This window comes from Podarcis filfolensis (genome assembly GCF_964270895.1).
Source record: "Podarcis filfolensis genome assembly, chromosome: 6".
In the NCBI taxonomy this organism is placed as follows: domain Eukaryota; kingdom Metazoa; phylum Chordata; class Lepidosauria; order Squamata; family Lacertidae; genus Podarcis; species Podarcis filfolensis.
The window spans coordinates 43,246,216-43,263,456 of NC_139609.1; the positions used below are offsets into that span (position 1 = coordinate 43,246,216).

A 17,241-nucleotide genomic window follows, 5' to 3' on the forward strand; every position below is an offset into this window, starting at 1 on the left:
TGCCCACCCACTATAAAAACATCCACCCCACCCCCCATGACTTTAAACTGCACATTAGTGACGGGAAACACACAGTTGTCCTTGGGAATGTGTGGTCAAAACTCCACAAGGGAAGTTTGGGGTGGAGGCAATTTGGAGATGGGATAGGGCAGGTGGGAAAAGTACCAAGTACCTCTTCCCAAGAGTTCCTCTGCAAAATGTATTAGACCACTGTTGTGCATGCTAGCATGGAAAGTGCAGTTAGCCCTTCATTTGCTGATTAGCAATAATAATAGCACAGGGACAATGAAAAAAGGTATATATTACTCTGCTAGTGCTGCCCCAGAAAGTACATTAAGGTGGGCAGACTTTTTAGCTACTGTTTTTAAGAAGTCTTTTGTTGTTGTCGTTTAGTCGTGTCGGACTCTTCGTGACCCCATGGACCAGAGCACGCCAGGCACTTCTGTCCTCCACTGCCTCCCGCAGTTTGGTCAAACTCATGTTGGTAGCTTCGAGAACACTATCTAACCATCTCATCCTCTGTCGTCCCCTTCTCCTTGTGCCCTCCATCTTTCCCAACATCAGGGTCTTTTCCAGGGAGTCTTCTCTTCTCATGAGGTGGCCAAAGTATTGGAGCCTCAGCTTCACGATCTGTCCTTCCAGTGAGCACTCAGGGCTGATTTCCTTCAGAATGGAGAGGTTTGATCTTCTTGCAGTCCATGGGACTCTCAAGAGTCTCCTCCAGCACCATAATTCAAAAGCATCAATTCTTCGGCGATCAGCCTTCTTTATGGTCCCGCTCTCACTTCCATACATCACTACTGGGAAAACCATAGCTTTTACTATACGGACCTTTGTTGGCAAGGTGATGTCTCTACTTTTTAAGATGCTGTCTAGGTTTGTCATTGCTTTTCTCCCAAGAAGCAGGCGTCTTTTAATTTTGTGGCTGCTGTCACTATCTTTAGGTAGCCCTAAAATGGTAAAACCTATGTTTGCGGCTTGTGGATTTCATTCAGTATCAGCAGCACCCCTGCCGCCACCCCCATCACCCACCTTTCCTTCTGCCATAATTTAAGCACAGCCCTCACCTTACAAAAGATGGATATCTTTCTAATATAAACCTTCTTCAGTCATCTAGTACCCATGAATCAGTGTCAGTCCATGGGTACAGAATACATATTGGTGCTCTTTAATCTCCATCGGTGTGGATGGAGCCCTACATCTGGGTATCCCTGTGTGCAAAGGCCTCTTTCAGACTAACAGTGACCATGTATCAGCCAGGACATTGCCAGTGCATCCATCAGTGTCTGCACATTTTAGAAAGCCTGTACACAACCTGGGTCATCTGCTCTTCCAGAGACTGAGCACGGCACACTCCCACATTTTTAGCTTTCACCTGTGTGGCTCAGAGCCCTGCTTAAGAGCCTTTTGCACCTGTCAACATCCTCCTTGACTTGTGGGTGGCCAGGACTGAACACAGCACTCCGAATCAGACCAGAGCCGAGTAGTAAGGAAAACCACAGCAGCAAGACTGTTGCTTCCCAAGACTGGGCAGTGGATGGTACATTGTATTAATAATGCAGCCTGAAATAGAATTGACCTTTTGGGCCTCACCGTCACATTGTTGACTCACGATTGGTTTGTCATCCACTGAGTGGTAAAGACCACTCATCATGAATTTCTGAAGATTTTGTAGGTGTGAGGGCAGCTTGTTCTCTCACTATAAATCTGCTTCCCATTATCACAGCTGTAAGTGGGCATCTGATTATCTATTAGTACATTAGGTAGTCTTTGCTGCATCACTTCCATTTGTACACAGCAAAAAAAAGCTGAAGTATTTTCTTTGCCATGGCAATGGATCAACTTTTGAGCAACGCATTAAAATGTGAAGGCAGCATCTGTTAAGGCTCTGAGGCTACAGGGGATTCTGTGAGGCCTGGTCAAGGGGAGGATGAGAGAAACTTTTTTTTACTGTTCACTGATCCTCTTATACCCCAGCCTCAAAACCCTTACCCACTGCCCATCAATAAGTGCATTTTATTTTTATGACTTCTGTCTCTCCTTCCCACTTGTTCTTTAGTGGCCCATGCTGTAATTAGGGCATAGTAAGAAACCACCCTGGAGGTGTACATATCAAATGAATTGTTACTAATTCTGCTTGAATTCTGCTTGAAAGGTACTTTCACACAAGTCTGCTTAAAATCAGAGAGATAACCGAGTTTTGCCAGTGAATTAAAACACATTCATTGCAAAGTTGCTACATTTTTATTGGTGTTACAACTGACTTTTATTAAGGAAAGGCTAATGTTTGTGTTATAACTGTCTTAACGTATTCAAATTTACCTATCCCATAGTTTTCTTTTTATCATTTTATTGGTCTTTTTTAATAGCTAAAAAACTAAACTGAATAGTTTATTAATTTCAAAGATATTTAGATATGACTAACTTGCTTTGGATCCCATCATTTGCATCTCATATACAAAACTTAAGTCTGAGATTCAACGTCCAGTATATGTGTGTGTACAAATACTCCTTGGGAACTTGTAAAATTTGCTTTGGGCTGAATTAACCTAAGGCACTTTCCTATATGAATTGGCCCCTCTACACACTCTTAATCTATATTGGGTAGTTTCATGTTACTTACCCATAAGAGGTACGGTTTTTAGACAGCTTGATATATGAAGAAATTGGTACTGAGGAAGTTTAAGAAGAGAATTTAACACTTAAAAAGAAAAGATGGTTAATTTGGTTGGACATGACACAACCAAAGTTAGGCACTTGTTAAAGTCCCATTGATTTCACTGGGAGTTATTTAAGCATATGCTTAACTTTCTTTTAAAGTACTTAATTTAATGTGGATTGTGCACCCACCCAATGCATGAGAATGAGTTTACACAGGATCAGCAATCTCCCCCTTCAGATACCTCTAGCAATTTCTCAAAGCACTACCCTGAACATGTATTTTCCACACTAATCCTGTCTAATAGCCAATGACTGGCATTCTTCTCCTAAGAGAGGAAACAGCACAAAGACAAAGAGTTAAGACTTTGGTAAGGTACGTTTCAGTAACATATTAGGCAAAAATATTTCCTAAAATGGAATGAATAACCTAGCTATAAGAAGTGAATGTTTCAGGAAACATTGCCGTAGTATTCAAAAAGATTGCCACTATATTCTGCTATAGGCCTGTGTGCTACATGCTCCGGAAGATTATGTACCTTAGCTCTGCTAAGTTTCCATCCACCCAGCTTTATTTCATGCTACAGCAGAGTTGGTATGTTTGGTTGTACAGGGCACCCTCCTGTGGTAGCCGCTGGCATGGCACAAAGTTTTGATATGGAGAAAAATGTAATATAATACTGAGAGCACAAAGGGAGAATGGACTCATGGAAGGCAAATGCCTGATCCAGTTCTCCTCATGCACTGATAGCTGTGTGGGAATATCTGCACTAAAAGACGGATGAGAACACAATATTTTTAGCTTACATACCTTTGAAAGCACCAGGAGTTTCTTGCCATCTAGTTGCACATTGTTCTAATAGGCAGAATTATAATTCCTTGAGAAGGATTTTACAATGCTATCATTATAATTTGCCACTGTCTCTCGAGACAAACAGGTGCCAACAACACTAACTGCTGAGAGGGAGTGCATATGTAGGTGTAAGTTGGCCCAAGGTATGGCTATAGTGGTTCCTCGGGTTACAGACGCTTCAGGTTACAGACGCTTCAGGTTACAGACTCTGCTAACCCAGAAATAGTACCTCAGGTTAAGAACTTTGCTTCAGGATGAGAACAGAAACGTGGTCGGCAGCGGGAGGCCCCATTAGCTAAAGTGGTACCTCAGGTTGAGAACAGTTTCAGGTTAAGAACAGACCTCCAGAACAAATTAGGTTCTTAACCCGAGGTACCACTGTATACTGTATTAATTCTGATTTCCTTGTAAACTAATTTACAATCTTTTTCGATTAAAAAAATTATAAATACGAAATACAAATAAATTAGAAGGGGGTTTCCTGTTAGGCCCTCAAGAAGCCCAAAAGCTAAGAGAATCTACAGCACTAAACAGGCACATGACATTAGCTGAGGAAAGATGACTGAATCTTCGTTGTCTGCTATATTGACCCAACATTACAATTTAGCTGCGCTGCTTCTTCATTTTTTGCAGGGGGGTGAGAAGATAACTGTAGGGAACAGTTCATTAACAAGGCTGACCCTAGACTTTTGAGACCATTGGGCACGGCACCCTCAATCTGTAGGGTTGGAAGGGACCATGAGGGTCATCTAGTCCAACTGCCTACCATGTAGGAATCTTTTGTCCAACGTGTGACTCTGACTCAGGACCCTGAGATAAAGTGTCTCAAGCTCTACCAACTGAGCTACTCTCCCTAATAAAGATATGGGATATGCAAACTGAGAATTCTATCAGGCTCCAACTGAGCTTGGATACTCAGTGCAAAGTGGAAACAGTGGCTGTTACAGCAGTGAACCTTCTGCTGGTCTTGGGGGCATGGGAAAATGCCCATTGTAGCCACCTTCAAGAGCAGCTTATCCGTGAATGGCTATAAAGCAGTTACAGTGGAATTCTCTCTCTCATGTTTGCTTTTCGAAAATGTCATTTTAAGAACCAGCCCATGTCAAACACTATCTTTTAGCTTCTTGTATGTTATGTGTAGGTACACGGGCATGTTATTTATTTACTCTTACTGCTTATGTTTGCACTCTGTCCTTCTTGCCAGAGAACTCAAGAGCAACTTATATACGGTTCCCAGGATAAGATCAGTTTTGCAGAATGCAGGGCCAGAAATTGCCTTGCTCGGCTTCAGCAGTAGAACTGCATCATGGGCCTTTGTATCATTATTTTGAATAGAAAGTGGAAGAGTCTTATTTTGAAATCAAATGTGCATGTCAGCCAATGCAGACTTTACACCCACATTACAGGTGTGGGAAAAGCAAAGTTTTTTAGTGTCATAGTGAAAATGCCTTTATTTTGCAACAGAGAAAGGAAGCACCAGAAAAGCCACTTAACACTTTGTTCACATTGATTTCAAATGACCTTGTTCCAATATGTACATTTCAAAACTGTGTTCTTCTATCTGTTAAGGACACAAACTATTTATGGGGTGTTGTTTTTAGATATGGTGCCCTACATTCTGGGTTATATTGTTTCTTGTATCACGGCCTGAATTTAGACATTGTATCTATTTTTACCCTTCCAAAATATAACAATATTTCCTGAAGAGTCATTGTCTGGTTATATTCTAGCCAGGAAGAATGCTGAAAACATCCTCCTTCTTAACTTTTATTATAGCCATGCTGTTCTTTCCAACATACTCCAAATTGGGGTTATATTGTAAAACTATTTTCAGGTGGTTTTTATTTAGCTGTAATATTTGTTCCAACTCTCATCTTAACAGGGGCAGTTTTGTCTTATCTTAAATATACTGCAGTTTTGTAGTCTGAAAATCACCAACTGAGGAACAGCTATAGAAATGGTATGCATAAAACTAGTGTAGGGAACCTTAGGCCCGCCTGATGTTGCTGGACTACACAACTCCCATAATCTCTACCTAGCATGGCCAATAGTCAGGGATAATGGGAGTTGTAGTTCAGCAACACCTGGAAGGCCAAAGGCTCCCCACACCTGGTATTTTTAAAATGCCTTATTTCATGTTTGTTTGCATATTGGTTTTACTGCAACGTGCTCACATCTTTCTTCCAACTAGTCCATATGTGTGCTTAGCAAAACAACTTGTGCTGAATTTAACTCCCACCTCCCCCTTAGCCAGGCATTTACGGACATCAAGTCTTCCTGGGACGGCTTTTGACAGAAGGAATCTAAATGAGAAGTGCTAGCAGAACTCCCTTTGCGCTTTGTCCTAATTGTTTTCATACTATCTTGCTCTGCTTTAAAGCAAAATCGTTCACAGAGTAACTTGTATAAACACAATCTGAATGTAAATATACACTTAAAAGACTTAATTCCCACTTACCGTCTGATGATATACTTTAGTATTCTAGCCTCCCACTTTCTTTCAGTGTGTCTTGTGTCGACTCCTCCTCTGTTCTCCACTATAGCGTCCAGAGCTTATCTGCTATTTGTTCTTAAAGTCAGTGCTGCCTTGACCACACACAGCACGTTACATTATAGTAGGAGACTTAATACCAAGATGAAGCTCTTTTGAACTGTGTTAAAACTTTTCAAGTACACACAGTTGATCTGGATTATTGTTTTAATTTCTGTGGGGGAAAGCAGTCCAGCACCACTCATGCATGAGTGTAAAGGACTTCTGCAACTGGACTCTTATCTCCTACAGCACCAACTCCACAGATTCTCCAGAACAGATTTTTTGGAGGTGTAGGTGGACGGAGACTAAGATTATGCCACCTTGTGCAATGCTGAATTTCACCCAACATCTTTTGAAAAGGCCATTTCTCCCCCTAGAAAATTATAGTTCAATATCTCACAACATTCTTGTTTGTATTAGTCTGAAGGTGAGGCAGGGGAGTTGCCATTGGTTAAAAAAAAAAAGACCAAGCGGTGAGGATGAGGTAGTAACATTTTAGGGCAAGAAATGGAAAAGGAAGTAGGAAGGTTCAGGACATATTTAGGTAGATGGTTTGTAAGCATTGGTATTTACGCAGTACCTGAAAATTTACACTTATTTTCCTTATGCAATCACAGCTTTAGGCAGTTTATTATGCATATATGAATAGAAAGGGACTCTCACTTACTGGGCTCTGGAAGCCCTTCTAAGGTTTTGCAGGGCCATCCAAAGACTTTTCCTTTTCAGAAACAGCTTTTCAAGCTCTGCACCTTGCTTACAGGGTTCTGGGAATGTTGCACAAAGCCTCTGGTAGGCTGCAGAGAAATATTGGATGGCAGAGGTTGCTCCTCGGATTGTTCAGATTTCATGCTATTTTGCCTTTGCATATGGATCCCTAGAACCTCAGTGTACATTATACAGCAGAACTGTACAGCAGAACTGTTTTCATACCCACCCATAACAGTGCACAGAAAAAGGTCTACTTGCCCTTTCAGACCAATTAGGTAGCATAATCCCATGGCGCTATTGATGTAACCTACGCCACCACAGGCTCTTGCTGGTCTTGTTGGCCAATGCATCAAATGTTATTTCCTCCTCAATGTACACTCACAGTTCTTAAAAGTCACTGCAGAATGTAATTCTTCAGCGCAGGGTGGGGATCCTGTGCCCACGCTCCCCCCTATGTTATCTGGCTACAACCCCATCACTGAAAATGCTGGCTGGGGCTGATGGAAGGGCCACAGGTTCCTTACCCCTGCTTCAAAGTACATAGATATGAAGGCTGAGCAGATAATGGTAGAGCAAATATGCAAAAGAGGTGATTTGAGGCTGGAGGATGGCAGGTGGAGCAAGCTTCAGTTTACAAACTAACTACATTGGTCACCAGAGTTTCTTTTAAGCATACTAGCCAGTCCCTGTGATGAAGCCCACAAAGGTTTGTGCCATACACTCTTGGGAACAGAATATCACAAAGACCTGGTCTCTTACCAGCTGAAATTACCTTCCAGGCTGCTTAAAGGTAAAGTAGAGTAATTTCCTTTCCCGTTCCTCTTAACTCTCTGAACTGCAAACCGCCCTTTGCATCAAATGAGAACTTGACATTGAAGGGATATCCTGAAACACTCTCTGATAGTACTGAACAATTATGTGGTTAATGTATTCACTAATATTCAAAGAAACAGAAGTGATTCCTTCCATTATTTCATAATACAGTTATGCCTATCCCCACCGCCGCACCCCTTCTGCAAAAGGCCTTTGGGTCACTTTTTGTAGCTTTGCACAAGCACGCTAGGTGACAGCACACCACTTTGCACTTGTGTCCGCATCTCAGGCTTGTGCTTTAAAGCGAACATGAGGGCTCGCACAGTCCTGCGGTAGGGCGCACTAATGAGACGGGATGAGAGATGAAAAGCTTCTCGCTCAATATTTTCCACCAGCGGGTGACCAATCTGAAAACAGAAAGTAAGAAATGAGATCCTTACATTTAATAAGGAGACTAACTGTTTGAAATTGGAGGCTGGTTTCTTAATCAGCTCAAATTCAAGGAAATCCACTTCACATCACAAGTAAAACAGGAAGAGCAATTTAATTTCACTCCAGCAATTAAAGAACAAGGCAGTGTGGTCAGTCGCTTTCTTTGCCAGCCCAACAGGAAACTAATCTGCAGCCAACCTGGGGTATCAGGTTCAAGTGCAATTACGAACAGGGTAATACTGCCTCCGATAACATTCAGTGATACAAGACACTTTTGATAGCATTTCAAACTCAACTCCAAAACCAAAACCTGGATGTTCTAAATACTTGGCAGGGCCGACTGGCAGGGCTGTAAAGGGAAATGCAGACTCTGTGAGCAAGTGTAAGGAGGTGTAATTAAGAAAACAGAAAGGGATTTGCTAAATGTTAATTATGAAGTTATTGCTTCAACATGTGCCAAGCTATGTAATTTGGCACAGCTGAGACATCTAAATAAATTATATAGAAATAAATGAAAAGCAACTATTGCCTACCAAGAAAGGGTTTATTTCTCTTTTGGCCATTAGTGCCGAGGAATTCTGTATTTGGGGAGAATCCAGAATGTTCAATTGTTACTATCTTCAGGCTTATTTTCACCTCTGCTGTGGTATAACCACTTCCCACTCTTTGCGGAATCTTATATCTAAATTTTAGTACTCCGCTGAAATCACTGACCCTCCTCATCCTCCATAAGATCACTGATCTTTGCAGGGTTGTGGATCTGGATCTAAAGCACACCGTCCAAAGCTCACTGCTCCAATTATTTTGAATAGCTTCTAATTCTAACTCTTGCCTCTCATATTTTGCTCACAGCTCACCTCTGGTGGCTCATGAAAATGCATATGGCACTTCTTTGTATTAGTAACAATGGCTCTTGTGGGGAAGATTCAAATAATAGGACGGAGAGTTTTGATTATACTGGTGAATACACAGAACAGGACCTTCTCAGCAGTGGCTTCCCCGTTCTTGCAATTAGATTCCACGTGAGATAAGGCAAGCCCCATCGCTTGTTAACTTTAAATTGGCCTTAAAAACTTACTTTTAAAAACATGGCCTCTGGAGGCCATTTTTGTTTTACTGTATGTTGGTTAGTGTACATTGCATCGCACTGGATATTTAAGTGCTTAATGATTTTATTTTTGGATTTGCATTGCATACAATTGTAAACTGCTTTGAGAAGCATTTTAGCCTGAAAAGTGGTCTAAAAGTATAACAACTACATTTACTAGCCCTTGGGTTCCAATTAGAAAAGAATGGCATCGGCTGCCAATTAGCTTCCGGGCTAAGTGTGAGGTGCTGGTTCGAGTGTACAAAGTCCTATACAGCTTGGGATCAGGATACAATAGTCTCAACCCTTTATATATTCTACTGATCATTATGTTCTTCAGGAGCAGGCCTGTTCCCATACTATATAGGCATCAGGCCTTTAATGTGGCAGCTTCGACTTATTGGAATCCTGCCCCGCTCCTACACCCGAGCAATTAAATACTGGACAGGCTCCATCTCCATTGTTTTATTATTTATTTAATAAATTAAAAGCATGATCTTATGCTTTGCCAGGGATCACAATGGCTTAATCCAACACATGGGGGGTTGCCAGAAGGTGTTCAACAGAAGAAGATGCTCTGTGTTTTAAACTATTACCACCCTGGCCTTTGAAGTTCTCAGCGTGAGTGGGGATGTCACATTCCCTCCCCCCTCCAAAAAAATAGGCTCCTTTGCCCAACAGCCAACTTGCTAGTAGGCAGAAGCAAGTTCAGCAAGTATATTATCCCCCAACACTGTGGTGTCAAAATTAGATGTTTATGGCATTAAAGACTGGAATTCACCCAATTCGTAACTGGAAAAGACTGCAAATAGTTTGCATTATATATGAATCTTATATTAGATGAGCATTTCCCATGAAGAACAGTCAAGATGCTACCTTGCGCACCTAGTTTCCCCATTTGTACATTGCAGCAAAAGGCAATTTACCAGCCCTTCAGCAGCAAATGAATTTCAGAGTGACCCACACTCAATATATATATATATATATATATATATATATATATATATATATATAATGATTAAAACAGAAATGATTGGTTAGCAGAGGGATGCTATAAAGACAACTTGTTTCACAATTAGGCAGATGTAGGCAGTCACTAAGAGCAGTAGGGAGATAGTAGGGGTCGCTATTATTTCAACTGTCTGCTTGCTATGTCACTGAGGGGTTGCTAGCTTGTTTTTTCCTCCTAATCTTGCTTTGCATTGGTTAAAAAAGATTCTCATTCAGCAGCTATCTTAACATCTGCACAAATACACGGTGAAGGAGAGTGACAGCAGTGACCAGCCAGATGCAACAAGAGTAACGGATGGAAAAAGAACGTAGAGGCAGCGTATCAGTCAGGGGCAGGGAAGCTCTGGCTCTCCAGATGTTGCTGAACTACAACTCCCATCATCCTTGGCCATGCTTGCTAGAGCTGGTGCGAAATTTAGTTCAGCAACATATGGCAGGCAAAAGGCTCTTGGTACCCAATATATATGTTTGCACTAGGTGGAAATAAAAGAGCCCTGAACATGCAGACCCAGCCTTTTGGCAAAAGTGGAGAAGCACATATATGAATAGTAATGAGCCAGGAAAACAATCCCAATTAAAACTGGCTTCTGGCTACTGACTGCTCCAGATCAGCAACATCAAGCATGTATCTGAAGAGTTACATACATGGTAGAGTTGAAGCTGAGCACTCCAGCTTCAGGACCCAACATTAGCTCCTTAGCAGAAACGGTGCATGATTTTCTGACCAGAGTTGACAAGGACTGTAAACACTGCTTCTAAATTTTGCACGGCAATTCCTGAGGGCCTTGACGTGCCATTTAAAGGATAATTAATGAATACATTAAAAGGATAATTATTATGGAGTTTAATATAGCAGGCAAACTGATCATTAAGGCTTAGAGAGAATTCTTGTTGTGTTCATTACTTAAGAATACCACAGGGATCTGATATTTACCATCACTTTGTACACTATTGACCCTCTCTGTAGGTTCTCACAATAAACTTTGATTTAAAAACACTTAATTACGGATATAAAGTTTGCCTGAAATACAGAGCATCCAAAGGGCTTTAGCACAGATTTAGTGCATTAAAATTTTGTGTGATCTCCAATGTTGCACAAGCAGGCTTTTGCTCACACTATAGAACTTTGCTCCCCTCCACACCATGCAGCTCCTTGAGGACCCCCAAAATTTGCTCCAGAGTCCCAATCCATGGGAACTGAAGGGGGGGAGGAGGAGGGAAAGCCAATTCTGCTGCTGTGCTAATACCATGCGGTATTGTTCACTAACAATCCATTTCCATGCTTTCCTTTCTTTGAATAATTAGGATGATATGTACATGCTGGCTATGCAAAAGCAAATGTTTTTTCTACTCCTCCTACCCGTCAGTTACGAGTCCAGGGTCATGTAGAGTCCATGGTCTTCTTAACACATGACTCTGCTCAACTTTATAATCATAGTAAGATTATAGTAGTATATTATGATTATAGAATCATATTAAGATTTCCTAGTTCCACCCGATACCTTCTGCAGTTAGGCAAGTAACAACTAGGGAGGGAGCTTTCTCAGTTGTAGTGTCCATACACAGAATGTCCCTCCCAGGTGCCAAATCTGATGTCTTTTCCAGCACCAAGTAAAGAGCTTTTCATTTCCCAGGCCTTTCTGCATGCCATGGAACCGAATTCTAACTGAAAATGTTTTCTGATTCTGCTGCTTCTATCACTCTGCACACTTTTCTCATTTCTTCTGATTTTGTACTGTACCTTATTTTATTTGATATTGTTCATAGGACCTTTGAGAGCTACTCTCAAGCTTTGTGAATTTGGGAAGGATGACAATATTTTAAATAAGTTATTGTTGTTGCAGATCCTGTACACGAGCTTTTTTCTATACCCTCCTCATTACAAAGAATATATCTGGGGCAAAAGGACAGTGAAAATTCCTAACAATAGGTTTCAGTCTTAGGATCAGACAGTACTTTTGCAGCCACCTACAGAAAGGTTTTCTCATTCTTCAAGGCCAAATGATGAACTTCCATGTAATTTCTCACAATGCTGCAAAAACATTTATTTTTATTTTTCTGATTTATTTAACTATTGCTTTCTTCCTTCCCCACTGATTGAAGAGGTGAAAACAGATGGAACATTTTTAGAGCACTGGGGATGGGTTCGAAACACACCCATTGCATTCAATATAAAATTTACATTAGTTTTTCTAGGAAGATCTTTCTAGGAAGAAAGATCCTGCTCTGTAAATTGAGGGTGTCTCAGTTTCATTGAGAAAAAACCAGCTATAGATAGTGCTGACTGGATATCGCCCATTATGCTAATCAGCACACATAATCCTTGGTGCAGCTTTGAAACTTTAAAAAATTCAGTGGGAAAACATATAAGTGAACATGCTAACATATATGGCTTAAACCCTTTTTTAAAAATCAGATAGTCTTGCTGGAACATGGCATTCTACACAATTCTATGCAGCAGAATTCCTGCATCTGCAAGGGGTTGGACTAGATGACCTTTGGAGTGCTTTCCATCACCATGATTCTCTGAGAAGAGCAAGAAATCTGCTGCATAGACTCATGGGGAGAATAATAACATCTCCCATTATTTAAGCAGGCTGCCTGCCTTTAACACCCAGCCATTTGATGACTGAAGGACACTGTTCCTGACAACCCTGAAATCACTGTATGAGATTATGTTTCAACAGTTTCAGAATATGTTTTGTTTTGTTTTGTTTTGTTTTGCTGTTGCAACTTGGGCTCCTTTGGGAGGAAGAGGCAAGGTGTAAATAAAATAACATAATGTTACATAAATAATAGTTAAATCACTATAGGCAAGGTTATACATTGTTCCCCTTATTTTTTAAAAAGTAAGTTGCAAATCATTCAGGTTGTTGTTATGTGTACAACATGCAAATTATAAATACAGACTCATATCCCCTATAAAGTGCAACTAGAATTTAAACCTTATACCTCTCGTCACTAAGATCAGCACTTTTCTGTTTTGAATTCCTGGCATCTGCCCTAAATCCGTAACAGAACCACCCCAACTTTGTAAAGAAAAATGCTTCTCATTCAAAGCCATTTTCAGAAAATGAGTAATAAAAAACACAGCACCTCCAGCTCTAGAGCTTCAGCAAGTAGCTTCCGTGCATTCTGCCTAAGCTTCTCTGTCCTGGGATTACTCCTCACTTCTATTGAGGGCCTATTTGAATGGTCTTTGATGAATGTTCGCCACTCAGTATACACTTCTTTGGCAAGAGCGGCCACATCCTGATCTGAATGCTTGCGCATCTTGTTCACTGTATGACCTTGCAGAAGATGACAGCAACACAAAGTCTTAGCACACATTAATACATATTAGTACACAGCAGCACTGAATGAAACTTCTGAAAACTGAGGGCAAGCTTGGAAGCACCTGGAACATGGGTGAAAAAGACTTGCCATGAGATGGACTGACATTTGGCTGCTTTGCCAGCAGTTTCCAGGCCAGTGTTATTTCCACCAAAGCCTGCTATAAGCCCAGAGATTTAGCACAGCAGTTATGACAGCTGGAACATCTGTATACATCTTCACTTCTCCATAGAGTTCTTGACTAATTCATTGTATTTAAATATATTTAAAGCTGCCTTGGTAACTCTGATTACTGCTAGAGGTATAATGACCAACTAAGACAGCTAACATAAGATCAGCGAGGGCAGAGAGTGGGCTAAGGTCTTTAACATGGACACTTAAAATGCCAGTCAGGCTTAAGCTCACATTATTTATATATATATATATATATATATATATTGTTGTTGTTGTTTAGTCCTTTAGTCGTGTCCGACTCTTCGTGACCCCATGGACCAGAGCATGCCAGGCACTCCTGTCTTCCACTGCCTCCCGCAGTCTGGTCAGACTCATGTTTGTAGCTTCGAGAACACTGTCCAACCAATATATATATATATATATATATATATATATATATATATATATATATTCAACATGCCAAGCATTTTTAAAATGAGCACAACTGATAGGTCTCAGTTTATTCAAATGAACCACATACATATTTCCAATGGAAAATTTTAAAAAAGAATGTTACCTATTTTTGTTGAAAGTAAAACTTCTTTGGAGGGTATTTTCTTCTTTAATTCCATTAAGGCTTCAGTTAGATTCTCCTTGGACTGACCTGAAAGCTCTAGCATAGATTTCCATCTTTTTATATCTTCTATAACCACAACTCTCTGCAAAGAACAATCATCATTAGGAGACAGAAAGAGGCACACATAACTTATTGCAGATAAATGTACTGTATTCTGTGTCAGCTAATATGATTGCTATTGACTTATGAATTATTAAATATGACAGGTAGACTAAGTGCAGGAAACCTAGGTAATCCAAACAGACGAATACTTGTTTCACAGTAAGTCCCTGATGTGAAGCAAATGAGAGAAATCTAGAAAGCAAAATAAACTCATTAGACTGCCATCTTCAATCCACTTACTATTCTGAAGTGAGTGTTTTAAGCAGGGTTTTTTTAAAACAAAACCAAACATGAAAACGCCTCATTGTATTGTCAACTACCAGCTCTTATTTTTCATCTCATCCCAATGTAAAGTCATCCCTGCACTTACCAAATATTTTTTTCAAGCCACAGCTCAGCATCCAAATTCTTCATTCCAAATCTCAGTAGGCCAAACACCTCAAGCACTCCCCCCCACTCCTGACTTGGTCCACTGTAAGCTAACTTTTTACTTCACTGATGCAGCGCCTTTTGTTGTCAGCCTTTACATGGAATTCTTGCAGTTTCTTCACCACTTTGGACCCAGTCCTTCTACCAGAAGAGGGGAATCTGTGGCCCTCTAGCACCTGTTGGACCCTTAACTCCCATCAGCCCTGGATAGCATGACCAATAATCAAGAGATGATAGACGCTGTAGTCCAGCTCGTCAAAGTAAAGTGCATCATCAAAGCAGTTTCACTGAAGCTTTTGAACTACCGCATTAGGACCTCTCTAGCAGGAATGGTTTGTAAGCTGCATGCACAGTGTCAGATCCATCCCCACAGCACCCTCAAGCCTCTCCTGAAGGTGTGGGGGGGACGGGACACACACCCTGCTGAATGTGGTGAGTTAAGGCATATAAGACTAAAGGGAAAGGGAGAAGAAAGGGCAGGGAAGTCATCTTGCAACCAACCACTTCTGCCCACATTTCTCTGGATCCAACCCATACTATAAAAGATGCGTTTCTGACTACTTTAGGGAACCTTAATAGTTCACTGTGCAACATGTTAATTAATGATTTTGTTCCAACAACTGTGAAGGGACTAACCACACCCACCCAGACCCAAGTACTTATTGCCCTATAGGATTTTGTACCTACCTATCTCTCAAAATAACTTCTACTTTGCTAGTATTTATTTATTTCGTATACTGCCCTTCATCTGAAGATCACTAGGTGGTTCACAACATCAAGAAATGAAAGGAAAACACAAAATACACAATAAAACGAAAACAAACCAATAACCCTCCTCCTTTGCTTGGCTAAGTTTCGCCTTCCCTATTTGTACGCTCAGAAACACTGTCAAGCTATCTGAAACAAAAGGACAGCCATAACATATTACAGTAGACATTTAATGAAATTAGAATAATTTGGGCATATCCAATATCTTACCTTCAGAGATTCTATAGTAGCTTGCTTGTAAATCTTTTCTCCAGGATCTTTCTCCTTAGGGTGTCCTTCAGTTCTGGGTTTTCGTATAACAAACTTATCCATAACACAGTCCTTAAAGAGACAGAAGCCATTGAATGGAGCAAAAAGACAATTCTGTTTCAAAGGCCAGGTGTGTGTGCGTGTGCACACGCACTGTACAATTATCTTCTCCAGTAGAACATCTGGGGTTGATACAGATCTTGCAGCTATAACTAACACAGCACAGTGCCCATTAATCTGACAAAAATGATGAGAGCAGGAAAGGAGTAGGGGAGGAAAGAGACTTTCATACTCTAACTGGCAGCTTGGAATAAAATCACAGCATCTGAGTTAATAATGTGTAACAACAGAAGACAGAGAAGAAAATTGGGTATCAGACCACAAGCACTCAAACCTCTTAGAAGCAACAATGGTTTGATGGAGACCAGGAGTTACCGTAATATCCTTCAAAGATGGGTCTGTTTGGAGTCATGCCCTCTGTTTTGGATGTTCTTCCTCAACTACAGATTTGAGAGGGCCTCCTATTAGCTCCCAGGGTAAGAGGGCGATTGGTTAGCTACTATTCCTTCCTATATTGCAAGCCGACCAGACAATAGAGAAAGGACGAAGAACATTCACAATGCAGCCTTGATGATCAAAGCGAGTTAAAAGGCAGGCAATGCTGTGAAACCCTGAGAAACATTATGTCCGAGAAGGACGGGGAGACACCACGGTCTGAATGGTGGTGGACTTGCGGTGGACTCACCTGGGAAGGAGCAGCACTCGCCCAAGATGCTTCCCGGCTGCCTATTAGCTTCCGGTATTGCAGCTCCCATCCCGCCTCCAGGCTCCCCGAACTACATTTCCCGGCAGGTCTTGCGGCGCGCTCTGTCTTAGCTTTCACGATGTCTCCTCTTCCAATCACGCGCCACTAAGTCATTCATGGAGGCAGCCTATTGTTTTTTAAGGGCGATGGCTACTCAGAAGTACGTCCTGTTGAATTTAGTGGGGCTTACTCCCATGTAAGCAGAGTTGGGATTGCACTTTAAGTAGCACAACACCCATCCTGGAGATGGAACCTGCAGGGTTCCTTAGAACTTTTCCCCCCAAGGGAGAGAGAAAGAGAGATCGCCGTTCACAGGAAACTGGGGAAATCTAGGATTTTTAGCGTAGTTGTGGTTAGACAGCGATCATGTTCATACTGTTGCTAACGTAAAGCTTCTGTAGCGTGGAAAGTGTCCTAAAATTGCTCTAAAATCATCAATTCCAAGACAGTGAGAGTACTTTGATTTTATTACCTCCAAACTAGAGGCAAGAAGGACCAAGACGGGTGTGGATTTGTGCTTAAAGCCCCACCACGCACCAATCAGCCCTCATGTTGCAGGAAGCAATGTCGGCCTCAGTTCAGTTGCCTCCTCAGAGCCGATCTCCGAGCCAAAATCCAGCGCGCTCAGCCGCATTGGAAAGCCTCGCGCTCCCGTGAACTTTCACGCAGA

The 17,241-nt window shown here is 41.3% G+C and overlaps 1 protein-coding gene across 2 annotated transcripts; it reads right to left on the reverse strand.

Annotated features, from left to right (window-relative positions):
- Positions 1–4,934: 4,934 nt before the first annotated feature.
- On the reverse strand, positions 4,935–16,991 carry TCEANC2 (transcription elongation factor A N-terminal and central domain containing 2). 2 transcript variants are annotated; one of them, XR_014549409.1, is made up of 6 exons: positions 16,512–16,991; positions 15,728–15,838; positions 14,159–14,300; positions 13,192–13,385; positions 6,121–7,972; positions 4,935–6,080 (listed from the first exon to the last, which is right to left on the reverse strand). XR_014549409.1 is itself a non-coding variant. In XM_083619520.1 (5 exons), the coding sequence occupies exons 2-5, from the start codon at positions 15,827–15,829 to the stop codon at positions 7,784–7,786; spliced, it is 627 nt and encodes a 208-aa protein (XP_083475646.1). In that variant the 5' UTR covers positions 15,830–15,838; positions 16,512–16,991; the 3' UTR covers positions 4,935–7,783. The 2 variants fall into 2 exon arrangements, 1 of the variants encoding a protein (XP_083475646.1); XM_083619520.1 differs by having other exon boundaries at positions 4,935–7,972.
- Positions 16,992–17,241: the final 250 nt, after the last annotated feature.